Below are 22,530 nucleotides of genomic sequence, written 5' to 3' on the forward strand. Positions count from 1 at the left end.
GGCAGTCTGAACATTTCATTTAAGCGAAAATCAATCTTTATTTTTCTAATAAAAATTGTTTCTGTTTTCTGACAGTAGTAAAATGTATTTACATTGAATTTAATAAATTACATAGCTACATTCTTGGACACTCTGTACACCCTGTATAAATAATTATGTTAATGTTTATATTACTGAAGAGAGAATTGAATACCCTTTCAAATGAGCTATACCATGACCAGGGCCATAAGTACGATGTTGGGGGCCCCGGGACAAACGTGATCTGGGGACAACTACCGGGGGGTCTGGGGGAGTTAACGTCCAGCAGAAGGGGGGTTCGGAAAAATGTTTGATATGTAACCCCTTGAAAACGCATTTTAATGCATTCCATGAGTGAAGTAGCTTGGAGAGGGGGTTCCCTACTCCGATTGCATTTTAGTTGCATTTCGCCAAAATAACTAATTTCCACAGTAAAAATTTAAATCTTTACGAAAGGTCTTGGGAGCCCCAGCTTAGTCCGGGCCAATGGCATTTTAGGTTTTATTACGCCGAAATATCTAACTTTCTAAGTAATAATTTAAATTTTTTATATTCAGGTCTCGGAGGCCCCAGCTTAGCTCAGGCCTCAGGGGCCCCTGTTCTGTTCCAATTGCATTTAAGTCGAAAAGACTAATTGTCCAAGTGAAAAATTAAAACTTTATGTTGAAGTCTAGGGTGCCCTTGTAAGGTCTTTTTAAAATTGTGTCATTTGAAAATATTTCATTGGGTCATTTGAAAATATTTCGTTGGAATCGGCTTGTAAAATTGTACATATTTTTATTTTCCTCGTTAAAATCTATGCACGCCTAAACAAAAGGTGGCCCCACCTAGGCGGGGGGCCCCGGGGCAATGCCCCGGTTGCCCCAATGGTAGTTACGGCCCTGCACATGACCCCTATTCTCATTTAAAATCATAATCGATTACACCATCACTCCCAGATGGATGACGTCACTAGTATGATATATAAAGCAAAAATCGTAATTTAAAAACAAAAATCAACCTGTTTCGGAATTTTTTTATAATATTGTTTATTTAGCTAATAATGAATTTATGCGTGACTTTATGGACGCACTGTATATAGGCGGATCCACATCAATAAAAATTTATGTCGTACGTTGTATTTAACGCAAATTTTCTCGTGTGTGCTGAACTTTTTGTTGATGTCGACTGTGCGCCGCATAGAATAACGCACAAATATTTTCGTGGCGAACAACGCACGCTATCCGTTGTGCTGTCGGTTTTTCAGTCGACTTCAAAGAAATTTGCGCCGCACAGCAATGTTAGTGTGGACTTGATTATCCACTTGTCGCTAAGTGGATTCAGCGGTACAGCATACCACCTAAATATTTACGTCGTAAAAGTACTTGGCTAGATTTAAATTTGGCCGCAATTTTTTTTTCTGTATTTTAAAATAAAACGCATACACAAATTTTTATTGATGTGGATCCGCCTTAAGAGTTAGAAGTTTATGGAAGGATAGGTAGAGGGAATATGGCCGGTTTGCGCTCGACCGTTTTGCGCTTTTACCTGAAATCGACCGGTTTGCGCTTTGCAATTTTCATAATAGAAATATCTAACTACTATAGTTTCCTTAATCGGCCGATTTGCGCTCTCTTGCAATATAATTTTAATTTCATTCTACAATAATAGTCTGGTGAACCTACCTACTCAAAATAAGTCCCCTTCCTTGCCGATAAAGTAAAGCCACAACATTTCCTAGTATTTTTTAATACCCCGTGTGATTATAAAAAGGAGAGAATTTTCTCCCTATCTGCTGCCATAACAATACCATCCAAGAACGTTATATTTCACACGCGGTACACGACGCCATTTTCTTGGCATCACTTGGAATCACTAAGACACACACTGAGACAACTGCACCCCGTTAAAGTTGAGTCAGAAAGAACATAGAAAGCCCTTCTAAGAAGGGAAGGAGGAAGACCCAACCCTTCGGTCCTAACTTAACTTTCGGGTATTTCCGGCATTTTTTTGTGTTTCCACCCGTGAAAGTTGAGTCAGAATAAAGAACTTAGAAAGCCCTTCTAACAAGGGAAGGAGGAAGACCCAACCCTTCGGTCCTAACTTAACTTTCGGGTAAATCCATCTTTTATTTTGTGTTTCCACCTTCCAATTGCTGTGCGCATCATCTAGACTATATCCATTTTTTTTATAGTTTTATGATTTTTTAAAACTAATTTTACTAGCCTAACCGTTACCTGATCGTTATGGTAGAATAAAATTAAACGTCGATTACAAGAGAGCGCAAAACGGTCGACATAAGAAAATAATTAGCTTCACATATCCATTAAGAAAGTGTTAGAGCGCAAACCGGCCGATTTCAGGTAAGGGCGCAAAACGGTCGAGCGCATACCGGCCGACACCGGTAGAGGAAAGCCGAGGAGAAGATGAATAAAAGAATAAAAAAATAATCATCAAGTTTGAATTCAATTTAATTGCTCATTTACTATACGTTATTTTACCTACAATTCCTAACTAGACGACTAGATATCTTGACTACTATCATTATTATCATGTGCTATTATAATAGTACCTATTGTATACTCTGAAATAAGGCGAAGTAGGAAAGTGATCCTCTAAAAACCTAAAAAATACTCATAATAAATAGAATATAATACAAATGATTTCATTGATATTGAATGTATGGTCTTCTTAATGACTATAACAGATTTTATAATTTACGAAATTTTGTCAAAAGTTTAATTTTCTCAAAGTTTATTTTTAATCCTGGTCTCTTAAGGCAAGAATCTGCACATAGACTCTCGAGCTCCGTCTCAGCGCTCCAATTGGTGGCGGTATATATGTAGGGGAGCGCATGCCGTATCCATTGGAGCAGTTGCAGGGAACCGTAGACAACTAAGTTGTCTACGGTCGATGCAACGTCATCTGCAGAACCAGAGTGGCCTAACTGATTTTAACATTACTTTACATAATCAAAGAAAATGATCAGAAACTATCAATGTCGATTATTGTTTTAGTAATTGTATGTTGATCAATAATGATCCTCGGTCAACATAAAACTACTAAAACAATCCGACATTGTTTGCTTCTGATCATTTTCTTTGATTATGTAAAGTACCTAATGCTAAAAGCAGTTAGGCCACTCTGGCTCTCACGGCCTCATTTAATCTTTCTCCATCTATATTGATGCCCATATCTTGCCATTCAAGTAAATTAAACAAATTTCACAAAATTTGTTTTATTTACTTTTTAATGTTTTGTATTTTGAGAACGGTTTCCGAAGTGAAAATCGAAGCTTCAAATGACCTTAATAATTTTACAGTAAAATTGTGGCTTATTCCCAATAAAAATAGTAAATTTACAAATAAAACAGTGTTATCAAGTAATTTACTTATGAAGTTGTTAGCAGATAATCGGAAGAAGAAGTAAAACAATAAATTTCGGCTATATAAAAATATTTACTTACCGCAACAAGAGTAGCCAACGTAAGGCGAGAAAATTTTCCAATGGTCAAATAAATTGGTCGCTGCATTCTTGTCATAGTTAGTATCAAAGACTTTTTGAAACGTGTGCTAGTACTTAACCAATCGCTTTCATATAAAGATAACCTTATTAGTTCACTCTAAAATGTAAACAGATTTCATTAAAAAGAAGTATAATAAAAAATATAAAACAAAACAAACGATTACAGATAGGGCACAGTGCATGCAGGATGCAGGATCATGATTAGAATAAGCTGTGTGGACAGAGTTACAAACGACGTAGTATAGAAGAGGATGAGCAAAATAAAAGGAAGTCCTAAACTCTATCAAAATTAGAAAGATGCAATATTTGGGTCATGTTATGAAATGAGCGCTATGAATTACTGCAGGTGTTTCTAGTCCATTCTTTCACGGTTTTTGCTCTAAATCTTAAAGAACCGCTTGGATTGACATGAAATTTGGCATGCGTATAGCTTACATGTCAAAGAAAAAAAGTGATATTGTGCCGATGTGTGCTTTTGCCCTGGGGGTGACTTTCACCCCCTCTTGGGGGTGAAAAAATATATATCCAAAATAAGTCCGGAAATGGGTAAACTAACTAATTTTAAGTAACTTTTGTTCTATAGAGCATTTTCGCCAAGTCAACACTTTTCGAGTTATTTGCGAGTGAATATGTTCATTTTTCAACAAAATAACCACATTTTTAGACGGTCTTTCGCAACTAACTCAAAAAGTAAGTATTTTGTCGAAAAAAACGTTCTTAGCAAAAATATAGCCTATAAAAAGGTAAAAAAAATGGTGTACGCGTTAGGTCTCTGGATCTCGTAGAACTAGAGTTATAGCCAATGAAAAATAGATTCATATTTACCAAATTTCAAATAGAATATTTCGACGTGAAATATCGAAAAATTAAGCACTTTTTGGGGAAAACTCATTATAAATTTTTTAAAGTGTTTAAAAAAAGCTTTATATTTCTGTTTTTACAAAAAGTTTCTAGCATTAAATTTATGCAAGTTACGCTCAAAATAAAGTTGGTCCCTTTTGTTTTTACAAAAAAAAAAATCGGGAAGACCAACCCCTAATTAGCAACTTAAATGAAATTAATCGTTACCGCTCCACAAATTATTTTATTTATGTTGTGTTTATATGATCTGTAAGTTTCATCGATTCAAATTGCTTATTTTTGAAAAAATTTGGTTTCAAAATAACATTTTTAAAAATTTAAATTTTGAAAATTATGCTTTTTTTCAAAATAACTTAAAAATTCTTCGATACCAAAAATCTCGAAAAACAAATCAGATTTGCTTTTCTGAATATCATGTATTTTTTTGTTTTTCTGTTAGACAAAAATTGATTAAGATTTGGTGTTTCTAAACTTGCATACATTCGTGATCAGTGACTCGTTCAACCCCTTTTAACTACAGCCCTTTCAATAGTAAGGACTTTGAACCGATGAAACTTACAGATCATATAAACAATATATACACGAGTCAAGAAACTTGTGAAGTCGTAACGATTAAGTTCATTTAAGATACTAATTAGGGGGTGGGTTTCTCGATTTTTTTACCAAAACCAAAAGGGACTAACTTTATTTTGAGCGTAACTGGTTTAATTTTGATGCTAGAAATTTTTTTTAAAACAAAAATGAAGCTTTTTTTAAACACTTTAAATAAGTTGTAATGAGTTTTCCCCGAAATGTGCTTCATTTTTGGTTATTTCACGTTAAAGTATTCCATTTGGAATTTGACGAATATGAACCTATTTTTCATTAGCTATAACTCTGTTTCTACTAGGTGTAGAGACGTGATGTATACACCATTTTTTTTAAATTTTTTACAGGCTATATTTTTGCTAAAAATTTTTTTTCGACAAAATACTTACTATTTGAGTTATTTGCGAAAAACCGTCCAAAAGCCTGGCTATTTTGTTGAAAAAATGAACATATTCACTGCCAAATAACTCGAAAAGTATTGACTTAGTGAAAAAACTCTATGGATTAAAAGTTACTTAAAATTAGCCAGTTTATCCATTTCCTGACTTTCTTTGGACGAATATTTTTTCACCCCCAAGAGGGGGTGAAAACCACCCCCAGGGCAAAAGCACATATCGGCACAATATCACTTTTTTTCTTTGACTTGTTAGCTATGTGTATGCCAAATTTCATGTCAATCCAAGCGGTCCTTTAAAATTTAGAGGTTTTGCAATATTTTACCGTTAAAGAACGGACTATTCATGCAGGTGAAAATACAAGGACGGAGAAGCTGAGATAGAAGAGCTGGCTAAAAAATATGAGAACGTTATTCAACTTTAGTTTTACAGGAAGTCTCGTATTACAGTTCTGAACCTTCGGTTAAATGGTGAGATTCGACATTAGAGCACTAACTGGTTTATTCAAACCGATTTTTTCAAATCGAAGAGATAAGTGGTTAATATATATATATATATATCGGGTGTTCTACAGCATTCGCCGTTTCCCGCATCCTATTCGCCATGCTTTTCGGTCACGAATATCTTCCTCGTTGAGTTGTCTACTGTTCATTGCTTTCTCTACATCTTGTATCCATGTTCTCTTCGGTCTGCCTCTTTTTCTTCTCTCGGGTGGTACATACTGGATCATTTTCTTGGGCCATCTTGTTGGTCCCATTCTCTGGACATGCCCGTACCATATTAATCTTTTTTGTTCTATTCTGTCTATAATATCCTTTTCTACTTCCATTCTTTCTTTTATTTCTTCGTTTGGGATATGCTGCAGTTTAGATATTCTGCAGCTTCTTCTAAGCGCGTCCATTTCTAAAGCTTGAAGTCTTTTATTTTGTCGGTCTTTTACTTCCCACACTTCCGAGTTGTACAGGACAATTCCTTCCACGATAGTTTGGTAGATTTTTTTCTTTGTCTGATTCTGCAGTCCTGTACTCCACCAAATGCCATTTAGCTGTTTTATAGCTTTTCTTCCTTGGCTAGGAAGAGGCTATAGGTTAGGTTAGATAAGTGGTTAAAACTTTGATAATAGTGACATAGCGACAATAGACCTCGATTTGAACACAGGAGAGTAAAGACTTATAATGAGGCCATTTCCCGAGATACGAGTGTATTTGTTACGATAAGCAGGGTTAACAGATACAAAAGAGCATCTCAGCAAGGACTCTTTGAGCTCACGGAGACACAGCGAAGTATACAATTTTGGTGACCGAAAAGTTCATTGATGTTTGTTTTTTTTTTAATTCAAATACTGATAAATTACAAGTTCAGATAACTTAAACTTGATTTTAAACCTAAATTGGGATAAAATTCAAGTTGAAAATATCGATTTAAAGGTAGATAATCCATGAAAGATCTAGAACGAATTCAGGGAAAGATCGGATCCGTTCAGTAGCATTAGAACTGTATGTAACCTCTCAGTAAGTGAAATTTTTTATAATAACTTTATGCCTGATTCTGGTGAAAGTGATACGGAAAGTGAAAGTGTAAAAGCTAGCGATAGCGAAGAAAACAAGGACTCACACAAAAAAAAAACGAAAAAAACATCTCAGACATCAGTTAGGATGAGGAAAATGAAATTCAAAATACCAGAGAAAGCACTATCGGCGGAAAAAGTAAAATGACTACCGAAATCTAAAAGCTAAATCGAGTCACGCAAAAAATGCACGATGACTAGGAAAGACGCATCCAAACACAAAAAAAGAACCTTGGTAATATTAAAATGGAAAAGGACATTGTGAACAGAAGATTAAATGACAAAATTTTTGAATTAATGGAAAATTTGTCGCCGAAACAGCCAAAACAGCCAAAAACAGCAAGCCAAAACCAGTTGCAGAGACTGGTTTTGGAGACTTCTGAAAGGAGACGGTACTTAAAGAAGAAGTATTTTTTCCCAAGCATTAAAACAAAAAAATAATTTATAGTTAGGATTCTCTAATACAATTCCTACTGGCCTGCATATGTCTTTCAAGCAAAAACTTAGTAATATTGTAGCAGTATTGATTGTCACCATACTATTATGTTTTAGTCAAAATACTTACCGCAATAGTGATTTCATTTCCAAACCAACATATCGCAGACAGTTCAAGTAAAATACAAATAAAATATTCAAGTTGGACAAAAAACTCTGTAGAACCAATTGGTGTCTGTAAATAAACAATAACAACTTTAAAAATGAACCGAGTTAAATTAACATTTTTTTTTCTTTTCGGAATCAAATTTAGCAGGTATACCTAATTAGTTTATTATATTTTTTACCTTTTCAGATATTGTTCTAAAATAAAGGAAATAAAAAATCTTTTGTAAAAAAATATTTCTATGTTTCTTTTAGAATTCTTTTAAATTTTGAATAATAAAATTGTAATGATTTTCACCAAGGATATCATTTAATCCAATTCTGTTAAGCGCATTTTTCTTTAAGTGCCATCGCCTATCGAAGGTTTTAAATCATCATGGCTATGCGGATCCTGTTGAGTGCAGCTCTCAATAGTTCTACGCAACTTTATTTAAACCATTACCTCAAGTTCATAAGCCAAGATATCCTTCATCTTCCCATTCTAAGTTAGTGGTAAAAAGGAGTATTTTTGCCGACTCATCATATGTCCTAATTGCTGAAGATTGCATCTTCTGATCTTCTTCTTGATGTGCCTATCCATGACGAATGTTGGCGATCATCATGGCAATCTTCACCTTATCTGCAGCAACGCGGAAAAGCTGCACAGATGTTATGCTGAACCAGGTTCTGAGGTTCTTTAACCAGGATGTTCTTCTTCTTCCTGGACCTCGCTTTCCAAATATTTTTCCTTGCAGGATGGCTTGTAGGAGGACATATCTGGATTCATTTCGCATAATGTGTCCAAAGTATTCCAACTTTCGAGATTTGATGGTGGTCAGTACCTCTCGGTTCTTCCCCATTCTTCTAAGGACCTCCTCATTTGTGACCCGATCAGTCCATGAGATTTTAAGAATTCTCCGATATAGCCACATCTCAAATGCTTTCAACTTTCGGCACATATCCTCGTTCAAGGTCCATGATTCAACACCATAAAAAGGACAGAGAAGACGTAACATCTCAACATTCTTACTTTTATACCAAGAGAAAGGTTGTGGCTCTTGAAAAACGCGCCCATACGGTTGAAGATTGATCTAGCTTTTCCGATGCGCGCTCTTATCTCTTGGTTGTTGGTCCATTCTTCATTTATTATGGTGCCGAGGTAGTTGTAGTGCCTCACTCTTTCTACAGGGGTTTGGTTGATATAGAGTTGACCTTCTGTTATCTTTTTCTTGCTGATGATCATAAGCTTTGTTCTATCTTCTGATCTTCTTCTAAAAGTGCCTATCTTCTGGAGATGTTGGCGACCACATTTACCAATCTTATTCTATTTACGGCAACTCGAAATAGATCAGTTGACGTTAGACCAGTCCACTTCCTAAGATTGGCCAGCCAGGATATACGTCTACGTCCAGGGCCTCTCCTGCCCTCAATCTTGCCTTGTAGAATCAACTGCAGCAGTCGGTATTTTTCATTACGCATAATGTGGCCGAAGTAAGCCAATTTTCTGTTCTTTACGGTGTTAATTATTTCTTTGTCTTTTCCTAGCCTCTAGAGAATAGTTATATTAGTTGTGTGGTGTATATATGAGACCCTCAACATACGTCGGTAGCACCACATTTCAAACGCCTCTAACCGTTTTATGGCATCTTTTGTCAGGCTCCACCTTTCAACTCCCTATAGGAGGACACTAAAGACGTAACATCTAAGAATTCTTATGCGTATATTGATACTTAAAGACAAGTTGCAGAGAATTTTCTTAAGACTGTTAAAAGAGCTTCTGGCTTTCAATACGAGTTTTTATTTCGTAGCTATGATCCCAAGTATCCTTAATGTTGCAGCCCAGGTAGCATATTTTCTGTACTCTCTCTAGAGGTGTATTGTTTACTGTAATTTGGGCGTTTATGTTGGTGTTTTTACTAATGATCATTATTTTTGTCTTCTTACAGTTTAGTTTTAGGCCGTATTTGTTACATGCTTCTACAACATTATCCATGATCCTTTGGAGCCCCTGCGCACTATTCGCCAGCAATACTGTATCGTCTGCATATCTAACATTATTTATAAGTTGTCCATTTACTGCAATACCATCTTCTGATTCGTCCAAGGCCTGTCTAAAGATGTTTTCAGAGTATATGTTAAATAATGTTGGTGACAGTATGCAACCCTGTCTGAGTCCTTTTTCAACCGTGAAGATTTTGGACAGTTCATTTTCGAATCGGACTGTTGCTTTTTGTTGGAGATATAAGTTTGAAACGAGTCTTATATCCTTACCATCGAGTCCTGATGTTTTTAGGATATCGATTAGTTTTCCATGTGGGACTTTATCAAATGCCTTCTCGAAATCTATGAAACATGCATACACATCGCAATTGACATCCTTGGCTCTCTGTATTAGAACCTGCAAGCTGAAAAGTGCTTCCCTCGTTCCGAGTCCTGATCTGAATCCAAATTGAACTTTACTCAGCTGTTCTTCTAATTTGGTGTATATGCGCGAGTGAATGATAGTAAGGAGTACTTTAAGTACATGGCTCATCAAACTAATTAATCTATGTTCTTCACATTTTCTAGCGTTGGCTTTTTTGGGAAGTGGAATGAATATTGATAGTAGCCAGTCGTTTGGTAAGTAACCAGTCTCGTATATGTTGTTGAATAACTTCGTAAGAGCTGTAATTTGTTGTGCCTCTAATAGCTTTAAAATTTCACCATGCACCGCATCAGGTCCTGGTGATTTCCCATCTTTAATCCGCTTAATGGCCATAGTTACTTCTTCGTTTGTTATTTCTGGGCCATAGGGATTGTCTATTCCATACGGACTTCGTGCAGCATCTTCGAATAATTCTTGCATATATTCTTTCCATCTTCTTAATTTATCTTCAATTGTAGTCAAAATTTGACCTCCGACGTCTATGCCTATGACTATATTGCGTTGTTTTCTGATGTTCTGTACTTATTTAATCTTTTTGTGCATATGGAAATCGTCATGTTTGCGTTGTAGTGTTTCAATTTCTGTACATTTCTCCATCAGCCATGCTTCTTTTGCCCCTTTTATTTCTCTTAGTATACTCTTATGCAACTTTTTGTATTCATTGTCATTTCTACCTTTTAATTTCCTTCGCTCTTCCATCATCTGCAATATTTTATCTGTCATCCATTCTTGCTTCTTTTCTCTTTTTGATTTAAGATATTCATGCGAAAGTGTGTTGATAGATGTCTTCATTTCGTTCCATTGTTCTTCTACGCCACTAGGAGCGTCTTCAACTATTTTCGCAAAATTCTTATTAATCTCTGATTTTACTTTTTCCTGGATGCTATTTTCTTTCAGTAGTTTTATATCTATCTTGGGTATCTTCTGATAGTTAATTTTATTTCCGCTTCATTTCCTATTCTTTTAGTTACTTCTCCGTCTGACATTCTTTGAAGATAATCGTAGGATTCCATTATATTAGTAGGATTCTCCTGTAACACCAAAATTCAAAGGCGGTTAACTTATTCAGAGATGTACTTCTTTTAGTGTCCACAATTCCAAGCCTTAACGAGGAGTAAAGAACACGTAACAACGAAGCATCCTTATTTCTAACCTTATATCCCGACAACAAAGAAACTTCTTAAGTTTAATGATGATGCAAGTGCTATTGTAATACGTGTCTTAATTTCTTTGGGTTGGTCTACATTTGATGTTATGTTGTACACGTTTCTAAGTATTTAAAAGTATTTATACTCTCAATTAGGTACAGTATATATTTTCAATTATTCAATTGAATGTTTACATCTGCTGATTTAGTCATGTTTATTATTATTATAGTTGGGGCTATTATGTGCCACGAAATTGTAAGTTGAATTATTAGTGAATGAAAACTTACCATTGATATATTATAAAGTGCAGAAGAATATATAAACAAACAGGCAAGTGTCTGACATAATGTGACAAACGAAAACATATCTTCAATTTTATCTCTAGCTCTGCAAAATAATTAAACGATAAATATTATTAATTATTTTTTGATTTGAGATGGTAAAAAATAAAACCCTCATAATTTCAATTTTATAAATTTTAAGTGCAGTCTACTAGGAGTAAAGTTTGTATGTGAAATACTGGTAAAGCCTCTAACCATGAGAAAACTAATACGTATTTTTGAAAAATTTAAACGCAGAATGAAACATTACATTATTACCGAGAGCCAAAAGTCCCATACAGTAAAAAAATGAAAGATTTCCCATGAACGATCATATTAAACACATCTTTTCTATGTTCCAGAAAATAACAAACTAGTACCAGTGCTATAAGCACAGCTTATATAAGTATTACATGTACTTGTGTTGGCCAATTTTTTTTTGTGACACAGTGACAGAAAAATACAGCATGTGTTATATGTTCGTCCATGGGTAATCTTTCATTTGTCCTACTATGGAAAAACTAAAAAGTTTCTTTTAGAAACATAAACCTCATTCATTGTATTGCATACTGGATATTCTTTTCTATAGCGATTTTATGCAGAATATTTTATACAGAAGATCTAAATCCGAAATTCAATCAAGAATAGAGCAATCAAGAGCAGCGCCTTTGAAGATGAGGATATTTCTGAGTAATCAAAGACTCAATCTGCAAATCCGATATTAATAATTAAGCTTGGACTATTAACGTTGACTTAATGAGAAAGCTGGAAGTTTTTGAGGTATGACTTTTTAGGAGAATTTTGAAAATACCGTGGACGGATCATATTGCGAACGATGTTGCACAGAATGGGAAGAAACGGATAACTTGTGACCACCATTAAAAAGAGAAAACAGCATATTTGGTGCACATATTTAGAAATAATAAGTACGAGTTATTACAGCTGATTACGAAGGGTAAAATCGAAGAAAAAAGGGTCCTGGTAGACAACAAATATCCTGGCTGAAAAAATTGGCGAGTGGTCCGGGTTAAACACCAGTGGCGGCTCGTGGCTTTAGGGAGAGGGTCGGCAAGGTTTTTGTCTCCTCAGATAGGTATACCATCTAATTAAAAGGCTTCAATCATCATAGAAGATTTTTGGTTTTTTTCATTGTTTTTTGTTTTTTTTTTGTTTTTTCACATAGATTTAGAACCTAAACATGTTTATAATCTAACTTTAGTCTATGTTGTTTGGACGTAGCAAAATGGGTTATAACATCATCGTAAAATTTATTAATGTGTTGGAGAGATTTTAGTAGTTTTTTTTTCCTATTGGCATTTGAGAAAAGCTTTACATTCTCTTTTGTTTCATTGTGTTTCGACAATACGTATTGACACTTTTGAGACAAGAGAAATCCCGTTCATTTAAGCTAAAAGTTGGTAGCAATCAGAAAATTCATGATATTAATTTATTAATTTCGGGAACAGTTTGTTGCAATTAATTGCACTATATAAAATTATACATATTTTGTAACTTACCCCATCTTCCGAAAATATTTGGATCAGCATATAAAACTTTTAATTAATTTCCTTAGTTGTTTTTATTTGATTAAAGAATGATGCATAGTTTTAATACACTTGTCTAATAGATATTTTAAAAATTCTTTGGCGTAACTTTTAAATTTTTGAAAATCTTCAAAAATTTGCAAATCTTCAAAATTTGAAAAATGAGTATCTATTTGCACAAGTAGTAATAGTATCAAAAATTTTTCGAGATCTGTGTCATACTTTTGTATTTTTGGGGGGTGTTCGGAAATATCAAGCGAATCCAAAACGTCACTGCGTATATATTGAAAATTACTATCTCTGAGATTTTTTACCAGCTTTGTTATTCCTTTTTTGGAATAAATAATGTCAGTTGACTGATTTTGAACAACATTGAATATCACATCAGTTTGGGTAAACACTTTCTTAAAAATATGTAAAAAAATATTAAAAGAATAATCATTTAGTAAAGTTTTCAAACCGATTGCTTCACGGATCGAGATATCATCACTTGCAAAATTGTCGCCTTTATTAATAAAATAAAATTAAAAACTTCCGAAAGCTGTTTACGAAAATCTGCTACAGTGAAAACTAACCGAGATTTAAAATTCTAAAAACTACTTTATTTCATAATTAATTTCATCCCGAGCGCACTATTAGCAGGGTACGTGCCTCGGTACGTGGCTTGCCTGCTGCTGGTGTCTGCCCATCACCGATCGGCAGATTGGTATCTGCCGAACTCTGCCATTTAAATACGGGTGAAATTATGGTGAAATGTATAATTGGTTGCCTATCGGCTAATATTCCACAGCGTTTCTTACAAGTAAATCGTAAATCTAGGGATGGCTTGCCGTCCCTGTCGAAGCAGATCTTATAAATAAGAATTCACACAATCGCAATCGGATGCATGGCTAGGATTATTAATTTGAAAAGTTTCTTACGCGTAGGGATCACTTAACGTATCGGATTGATCGAATTCTTTTAAAAACAATGAATAAAATTTAGTCTGTCTTATCTCACAGATTTTTTTTATTTTACAGAAACAAATAGCATCAACTCTGATTAAATTAAATATTTAGAAAATCTACAATGTGTCCATAAATGTGTGGGTCGGCACTGCCGACCCTGCCGACCCTGACCGGCCGCCACTGTTAAACACACAGACACTTTTCAAGGAAGCAGAAGATAGAGACGAATTTGCAATGGTTATAACTAAAGTCCGGATTTTAAGCATGACAGAAAGGTCAAAATAAGCACTTATATAAGCAAAAAATGTCTCAAGAATAAGCAAAGTTTTTATGAAATAAGCATAAGGTCCAAGAAAAAAAAAACGTGTAAGCAATAAACATGAATATAATGATATAAATATGAATAAAGGACATTAACATTAAATTACATAATGTATTTTTAATTATCGTATTATTAACAATAAATAAATAAATAAATAAATAAATAAATACAATAAAAAAATCGATAAATAATTAACATATTAATATGTTTTTTATTCATGGCCATTAGTATAAAAACAATTAACAATAATATGTTTTTCAAAATTTTCTTGTAAAAAGCTATGTGTCTTCTATTTGTATACATATATTTACACGTAGAAAAAGTTCTTTCAATATATGCAGATGTGATTTGTGCTTATTTAAATTTAGACAAATGTACCTGGTACTATTTTACAACAATATAATAAATTTGGGCTGTCTGCAGACAAATAGTAGTTTATTACATGACAGGTATAAATCGTTTTTCCCGTTTATCTCCTAAGCCCAAGGGACTAAAATTCTTATGGTTTATTGAATTATTAGAGTTTTATAGCTCTGTATACTTCATGAAATTTTGCTTAAGACAGGAAGTAACATGAAATTTCACTAGAGTTTATCATAAGAAGTAAAATAAACAAAGGTAAACAACATAATATCTTAAAAACAAGCATTTAATTAATTATAAGCAAAAAAAAAACAAAAAAAAGCAAAATGCTTATAATTCGGAATTTAGTTATAACCAACCTTCATTAGTGGAGTCGGGACTAGAAGAAGAAAAAAAAGCATTGTATTCATGTTAATGGCGCTATCGTTATCGAGCAATTAAACAACTGAAAACTTTTTGAGTGATTTGAAAAAGTTTTTCTTTGAATTCTTTGCCATGATTATAATTTTATTTCTGTCTGTTTAATATCAATATTTACAATATAAATTATTGTTGTTTTATTTACTTACTTTAATAACACTTTTAAATGAGCTGTGTAGTGAGTGAGTTGTTTGTACATTTCGGCTTCAATCTCTGGATGGTCTCTATCATAAATCACACTAAAATTTTTTGGCAAATTCAGAGCAAGTAAACTTCTTCGTCGAATTGAGCGAAAAACTTGCCCCAGAATGACAAGCTGACAGCGTAAAAAGATCAGTAAGGTAACATATAACCCATCATGACCTAAAATATTCACATATGCGTGTCAATAAAAAATATAAAAAGTCTAGCCGGTTAAGACAGTAGCCCGATCAAAGAACACACAATTTTCCGAAAACCTCCAAAAAATTTGGGATTAGGTAGTTGAAATTATCTATTATTATATAAGAAAAAGTTTACAATTCTACATCCCCTCCATTTTCCAAAAATTGGGAAATACGGGGTGAAAAATATTTTCTCGGGGGTGAAAAAATATACATTGAAAATAAGTCCGGAATTGGAAAAATGACTTATTCTAAGCAACTTTTGTTCTATAGAGTTTTTTCACTAATAGACCAGGGCGCATCTGTAAAAATATTAGTACATTTGGACGTTGAGAGGTGACTCAAATTTTTTTTGCAGAAATTGCTTGAAAATAAATCAAATAATAATATTTGAGTTATCCTCCCTCTCAAAAAGGTCCGGAACATTGTTTAAATAATCAAAATGTCAAAAAATTAAGGAAAAATTCGATTTTTTTCTTCGTTTTTTGATTATAACTTTAAAAGTATTCATTTTCGAGAAAAGTTGTACTAACATAAAAGTTGCGTATGTAAATTTCCTATAATATAGAATTTGTTAAAAATTAAAAAAATAGTCACTCTTGTTACAAAATAGCAATGATTGCGAAAAAACCATACAAAAACAAGTATTCGCATTTTACGTTTTTAAACCATTTATGCTACACTTAGGACCTTCATATTTCACTCAAAATAACTATATGATACAGTAAAATAATACTGTAAATTTCATTAAGATCGGTTTAATAGATTTTGCAAAATAAATTTCGCAATCCAGCTTTTGCAAAAAAAAATTCATTTTTCAAAATGTTACAGGACTGAAAATAAAGCAGATAGAAAGTTGAATTTTTTTTTGCTTATAGAAATGTACTGTACCTTTCATTTGCAATTTTGCTGAATTAAAATCGATTAACACCACCGCGTCAGGAATTTTTTTAAATAAACATTAATTATTGGTGCTACGCGCAGGACAGCGGATAGTTTGCTCTGATTGGTCGTTCCAATGACCTTTGATAATGATTGATACATTTTAATTTTTATTACATTTCGATGTAAATAAATAAATTTGTTTATTGCAAAATAAAAACACATACTCTATCCTTTGAAATAACACTTTTATTAGCAAAAACTTTCTTTGTTCATATATTTTAACTTAGAGAATAAAAGTTTATTATTTTTAAATATATGCAATAATTGTTTAAACAATATTTCACAAACAATAATAAAATTAGTTTGATTTTTGTGGAATTAAAATATTAAAATACAACAAAATATAGAGTAAGAAAATAATATATTAGATAAAGATTGGAAGAAATTTTGGTGGAAATCAACTTGTGTGAATCAAACACCGCTGTCCTGCGCGTAGCACCAAAAATTAATGTTTATTTCAAAAATTTCCTGGCGCCGTGGTAATTAATCGATTTTAATTTTGCAAATTGCAAATGAAAAGTACAGTACACTTTTATAAGCAAAAAAAATTTCAACTTGCTATCTGCTTTATTTTCGGTCCTGTAACATTTTAAAAAAATGAATTTTTTTTGCGAAAGCTGGATTGCGAAATTTATTTTGCAAAATCTATTAAACCGATCTCAATGAAATTTACAGTTTTGTTTTACTGTATCATAAAGTTTTTCTGGGTGAAATATGAAGGTCCTAAGTGTAGCACAAATTGTTGAAAAACGTAAAATGCCAATACTTGATTTTGTATGTTTTTTCGCAATTATTGCTATTTTGCAACTAGGGTGACAATTCTTTAAATTTTTAACCAATTCTATATTATAGGAAATTTAATTACGCAACTTTTATGTTAGTACAACTTTTCTCGGAAATGAATACTTTTAAAGTTATAATCAAAAAACGAAGAATAAAATCGAATTTTTCCTTCATTTTTTGCCATTTTGATTTATTTAAACAATGTTCCGGACCTTTTTGAGAGGGAGGATAACTCAAATATTATTATTTGATTTATTTGCAAGCAATTTCTGCAAAAAAATTTGAGTCACCTCTCAACGTCCATCTCAAAACAGATGCGCCCTGGACTATAAGTCAATACTTTTCGAGTTACTTTCGAGTGCGTATATTCATTTTTAACAAAAAAAAAAACATGTTTTGGACGGTTTTTCGCAAATAATTCAAAAAGTAAGTATCTTATCGAAAAAAAAAAAAATTCTTAGCAAAAATATAGCTTACACCAAAGTGAAAAAAAATGGTGTATGCATGAAGTCTGTAAACAGAACAGAAGCAGAGTTGTAGTTATTCGTCAAATTCCAAATCGAATATTTCAACGTGAAATAATCAAAGAACGGAGGACTTTTCGGGAAAAAATCATTATAATTTCTTTAAAGTATTTAAAAAAGGTTTAATTTTGTTTTTCAAAAAAACTTCTAACATTAAAAGTAAGTGAGTTACACTCAAAACATTGTTGGTCTCTTTTATTTTTTGGTAAAAAAATCGTGAAAATCACCCCTTAATTCGCATCCCAAATAAAATTAATCATTACTGCTTCACAAGTTACCTCACTTATGTATTTTTTATATGATGTATAAGTTTCATTGGTTCAATGTGCACATTTTTGTGAAAAAAATTGGTTTTAATATTAACACTTTTTTTTAATTTTGAAAAAAATCATTTTTTTTTCAACTGCAGCAACCTATAATTGGGGCCTCTCATTACATGTTCGAAATACTCCAGATTTCTCTGCTTGATGCTTTTTATAATCTCAGTAGTCTTTTTGAGACGTTCTGGTGTTGTGATCGATTTTATGATGTTTAGATCGATTTTATTCACAGTCCAGGACTCGAAACCATAAAGTAAGACCGAGAACACGTAGCGGCGAAGTAGGCGGATCCTCAATCTCAATTTTAGGTCTCTGTTACATAACACATTCAATTATACATTTTTGTAGTAGAAAAACAAGGTAAATTTGTTCTCAAATTGTGCCGTGTGTATATATCCCTTAAGTTGAACAATCAGCGTGAAAGAAAAGTTTTTCATGATTAACTACAATTTTTTTTTTTTTTTTATTTAAATTAACGTGCATGTGACATCTATGGCCATTAGCACGAGTTACAGTTTACCTGGTAATATTATAAATTACAAATTATAAATATATAGTTAACATTAGTAGTAGTTAACATAAGTAAAAAAAGATCAGTTAACAATAATTAAATTTTGTTTAACAGTTGATTCTTCTCGAGGAATTTGATAACCTTGTTGATTTGGTCTGTACTGTTGAGGACATCTTTGAAGTTAGGACTAGTACCAAGCTGTTGGTGTTACGGGTATGTCCTATACGCAGTCTTCGTAAGATTGCCATGTTTTTCCGAGATAAACTAGGGCAGGTAAATAGGTTCACTGAGGGCTTAATTTTATGCAGCACTGAAGTAATTTTATTCCAGTGAATTTGCCAGGTGGATAGAGTGTGCTTCTTCAGTCTGGCTTTTAGATCATTACAGATTTGTACCGGGTGTCCCAATAAGAATGGCTCTCGGCCATATCTCAGGAACCGTTTATAGTAGAGCTTTGAAATAAAAAATTTTATAACAAAAGTTGCCTCAGGAAAAGCCTGGAAATTATTTTCATAATTGTGGGACCACCGCTAGAGGGCGTAATTGAATATCAAAAATTAAAAAATCTAAATTTTACAAAATTTTCCTAATGAAGGGGCACTGGAAATCCGATCGTCGTATTCTTCATAAAATTCTACGCATATTTGATTTGACAAGTTTAGGTCTACCTTTGGAAATAAGAGGTGGGGGTGAGTGGGAACCTTGTTATGAGAAACTGGCTGTGAGTCCGGTTCTGCTTAATCAAATTTTGCAAACTTGGTCTTGTTGAAGACAGATCTTTTTCGTCAATGTAAAAGTTATGATTTCGAACCAACTTACTGAGTAATATGCCAGCTAGAAGGCGTTATTTAATTTTTTCAGAAATCTAGTGTTCCTTGGAAAATATTAAATACAAACATGCATTTTTAATACCATATTACAAAATTAGCAACAGAATAGCGAAAACCGCATGTTAATATCTTTTTTCTATCTCGAGATATCTTACAAAACGTGTAAATTTAAAAACATAACTGTTACTGTCACCGGTAAACGAAATTCATTAAAAGTAGTGTGCTATGGAAACAACAAAGAAACATTTTCCAGCTGTCAACGTATATTAGGTCTTTTCAACGCTTCTCATTTGTTTCGAGCCTCGTTCATATCTCGTATATTAATATTATACACGGATTATACGGCATATGACAGAGGCTCGAAACAAATGAGAAGCGTTGAAAAGCCCTATTACAAAGAAATAAAAACAACTATTTAGTGATGACATAAACGTTCAAATTTTTGCCCATCATTTTCGTTGCAAACATTTACTCTTTCAAGAGTAGATTGAACAGCAGTCTCAATTTCTGCTCTCGATATGCTTTGAATAGCGTTTAGTATTCTCTGGATAATGTATTCTAGAGTAGTGTATGATGGGCAACAATTTGAATATTTAGGTCGTCACTAAGTAGTTCTTTTTGTTCTGTGTTATATTTAATTTTAATAGTATTGTTTCTCTTTATATTGTTGTTTTAATTAATTATATTTTTATACGTTGACATCAGGAAAATGTTATTTTGTTTTTTTCCACAGCACACTACTTTTCATTAACTTAGTTTACCGGTGATAGTAACAGTTATGTATAAAATTTACACGTTTCTCGAGATATCTTGAGATAGAAAAAAGGTATCGACATGCGGTTTTCGCTATTCTATTGCTAATTTAATCTTATTTTATAAAATATGATTAAAAATGCATACTTGTATTTAATATTTTCCAAAGAAAACTAGATTTCTGAAAAAAATTAAATAACGCCTCCCAGCTGGCTTATTACTTATTAGGATGGTTCAAAATTATCACGCTTACATTGAAGAAAGAGATCTGTCTTCAACAAGACCCAGTTTTCAAAATTTGATTTAGCAGAACCGGACTTACAGCCATTTTTTCATAACAAGGTTCCCACTCACTCCACCTCTTATTTGCAAAGGTAGAGTTAAACTTGTTAAATCAAATATGCGCAGAATTTGATGAAGAATACAATAATCGGATTTCCAGTGCCCCTTCATTAGGAAAATTTTGTAAAATTTAGATTTTTTTTATTTTTGATATTCAATTACGCCCTCTAGCGGTGGACCCACAATTATGAAAATAATTTCCAGGCTTTTCCTGAGGCAACTTTTGTTATAAAAATTTTTATTTCAAAGCTCTACTATAAACGGTTCCTGAGATATGGCCGAGAGCCATTCTTATTGGGACACCCGGTACATTAAGTATGGTATCCATCGATGATGCAGCTTTTTTGGCAAGGCAATCGGCTTTTTCGTTACCACTAATGCCAACATGGGATGGTACCCATAAAAAAGTGACTTTTGTATTATTTTTAGAAAAGATCGGTATCATTGGTGTTGGAGGTACATGAATTATTGGATGAAAGGCTTGCAACTTCGTCAGCGTCTACGGGATTTAATGTGATCTTAAGCTTTTTAGATAATCTTGTAATTCGATTTTTAAGCGATCTATCAGATACAGCTTAATGTTGGTGGTAAAGTTATGAGCTTCTTTGAGAGGATCACTGCTACCAAAGGAATTTTCCAGGAAAGCAATAAGCTCTAATGCTGTCAAAGAAAATCTCTCTGGGTTAGCACTAATTAATTGTTCAATAGTTGATTGAGCAGAGGGAGTAATTTTACCAAGTTCTTTGTCATCAGTTTTTAATTTCTTTTTAGGAGCTGTTTTAGGAGTTGCAAAGGCTGTGGGAGATTTATCATTTATAGGGTTTAAGTCTGGGGGGTTATCAGTAACCGATAAAGTGGGTGATTCGAGACTTGTGTCGATAGAATAAGTTCTTTTGATGCAAGGGTTTGAAGGTAAGGACACTGACATTAGAGACTGTTCATTTGGAATTATTAAGTCGTTATTAGTTGGATTGATTTCTTCTTTTGAGGAGGAGGAAGGACGAGACATAGTAGAAGGAGTTTCAAATGGGATTAGGCTAGAAGTTGTATTTTGAGAAAGATTGGTAGATATTTCTTGAGGGTTAGAACAGGAGTCTGCAGTGTGTCCAGATTGTTTACATAAGAAACATTCAAGTTTATCCGAAGTGATAAAGATTCTATTATTGTTATTTTCATGCGATATTAAAATTGAGGTATTTAATTCAAAGTTTTCTTTATCCGCTATAATATAGGTAGAGCGTCGAAAACTGAAAATGTGAGCGTATTCGTCCTCAGGTGAGCCGCATCGGATAAAAGAGATAGGAGAAGCAAGTTGTAATCGAAGTTCTTCTTTAAGTGCTTGCTCTATGAGTGAATTCGGGATCGAAGGGCTCACGTTGGACAGTAGTAGCCTCTTTGCAGGTGTAATAAGTCTGCGAATAGATACTGTTTGATTTCTAACAGTAATGGTCGGATAATTTTGCAGAAGATTATCCACTACGGATAAGGAAGAAAGATATATGCATATACGCTGGTTAGAAATTCGTGAAGCAAAGGTTATTTCTTTAGGGGTAACAATTTCGCCGATTGCCTTGATGTATTCAAATAGCACGACGTCAGGAAGAGCGTTCATAACGATGGCGAAACTTCTACTGGGACATGATATTGCTGTTGTAGGTTTTTTTGGTGTGATTTTTGTTACTGCGGCGAAGCTGGGTTGTACTGTTTGTGATGATGTTTGAGATGATGTTGATGCCATAATTTGATTTTAATATTCTGGATGCCAAAATATTAAATATGTATGGCCAGTAAGAACTGGCCTAATTTTTTGGTTGTCGATATTTGCTGTTAATTAAAAATCGCCTTACCAGTATTTTTGTTGGTAAACACAGCACATTAACTAACTAGTTTTTATATGATACACTATTAGCAGAGACGATAAGCGAGGACTACTTTACTCGTTGGCTTCTGAAATGGGAATGGAATTTTTTTAATATAAACTAAAACTACCATTTTAAAGGTAATATCACTTAAAACTAAACTTACGTGCATAGAAATCGGCGTACTTAAAAATTTTGTCATTTTTGAAGTCTCGTATTTCCTAAACCTGTTGGCCGATTTAATTGATTTTTTCGCATGTTATAGCCTTATTCTTTAAC

The 22,530-nt window shown here is 33.3% G+C and overlaps 1 protein-coding gene across 4 annotated transcripts in view; it reads right to left on the reverse strand.

Moving 5' to 3' along the window:
• Positions 1 to 2,450: 2,450 nt before the first annotated feature.
• Positions 2,451 to 22,530, reverse strand: part of LOC114334935 (odorant receptor 7a-like) — a 33,235-nt gene continuing 13,155 nt past the window's right edge. For all 4 annotated transcript variants that reach the window (XM_050655240.1, XM_050655239.1, XM_050655242.1 and 1 more), the window contains 5 exons: positions 15,151 to 15,364; positions 11,373 to 11,472; positions 7,499 to 7,603; positions 3,464 to 3,619; positions 2,451 to 2,620 (listed from right to left, as the gene is read on the reverse strand). In XM_050655240.1, coding sequence (XP_050511197.1) covers positions 2,570 to 2,620; positions 3,464 to 3,619; positions 7,499 to 7,603; positions 11,373 to 11,472; positions 15,151 to 15,364 — 626 coding nt within the window. In that variant the 3' untranslated portion in view covers positions 2,451 to 2,569. The remainder of the gene's footprint in view (positions 2,621 to 3,463; positions 3,620 to 7,498; positions 7,604 to 11,372; positions 11,473 to 15,150; positions 15,365 to 22,530) is intronic.

Source organism: Diabrotica virgifera, chromosome 7 (genome assembly GCF_917563875.1).
Source record: "Diabrotica virgifera virgifera chromosome 7, PGI_DIABVI_V3a".
Taxonomy (NCBI): Eukaryota; Metazoa; Arthropoda; class Insecta; order Coleoptera; family Chrysomelidae; genus Diabrotica; species Diabrotica virgifera.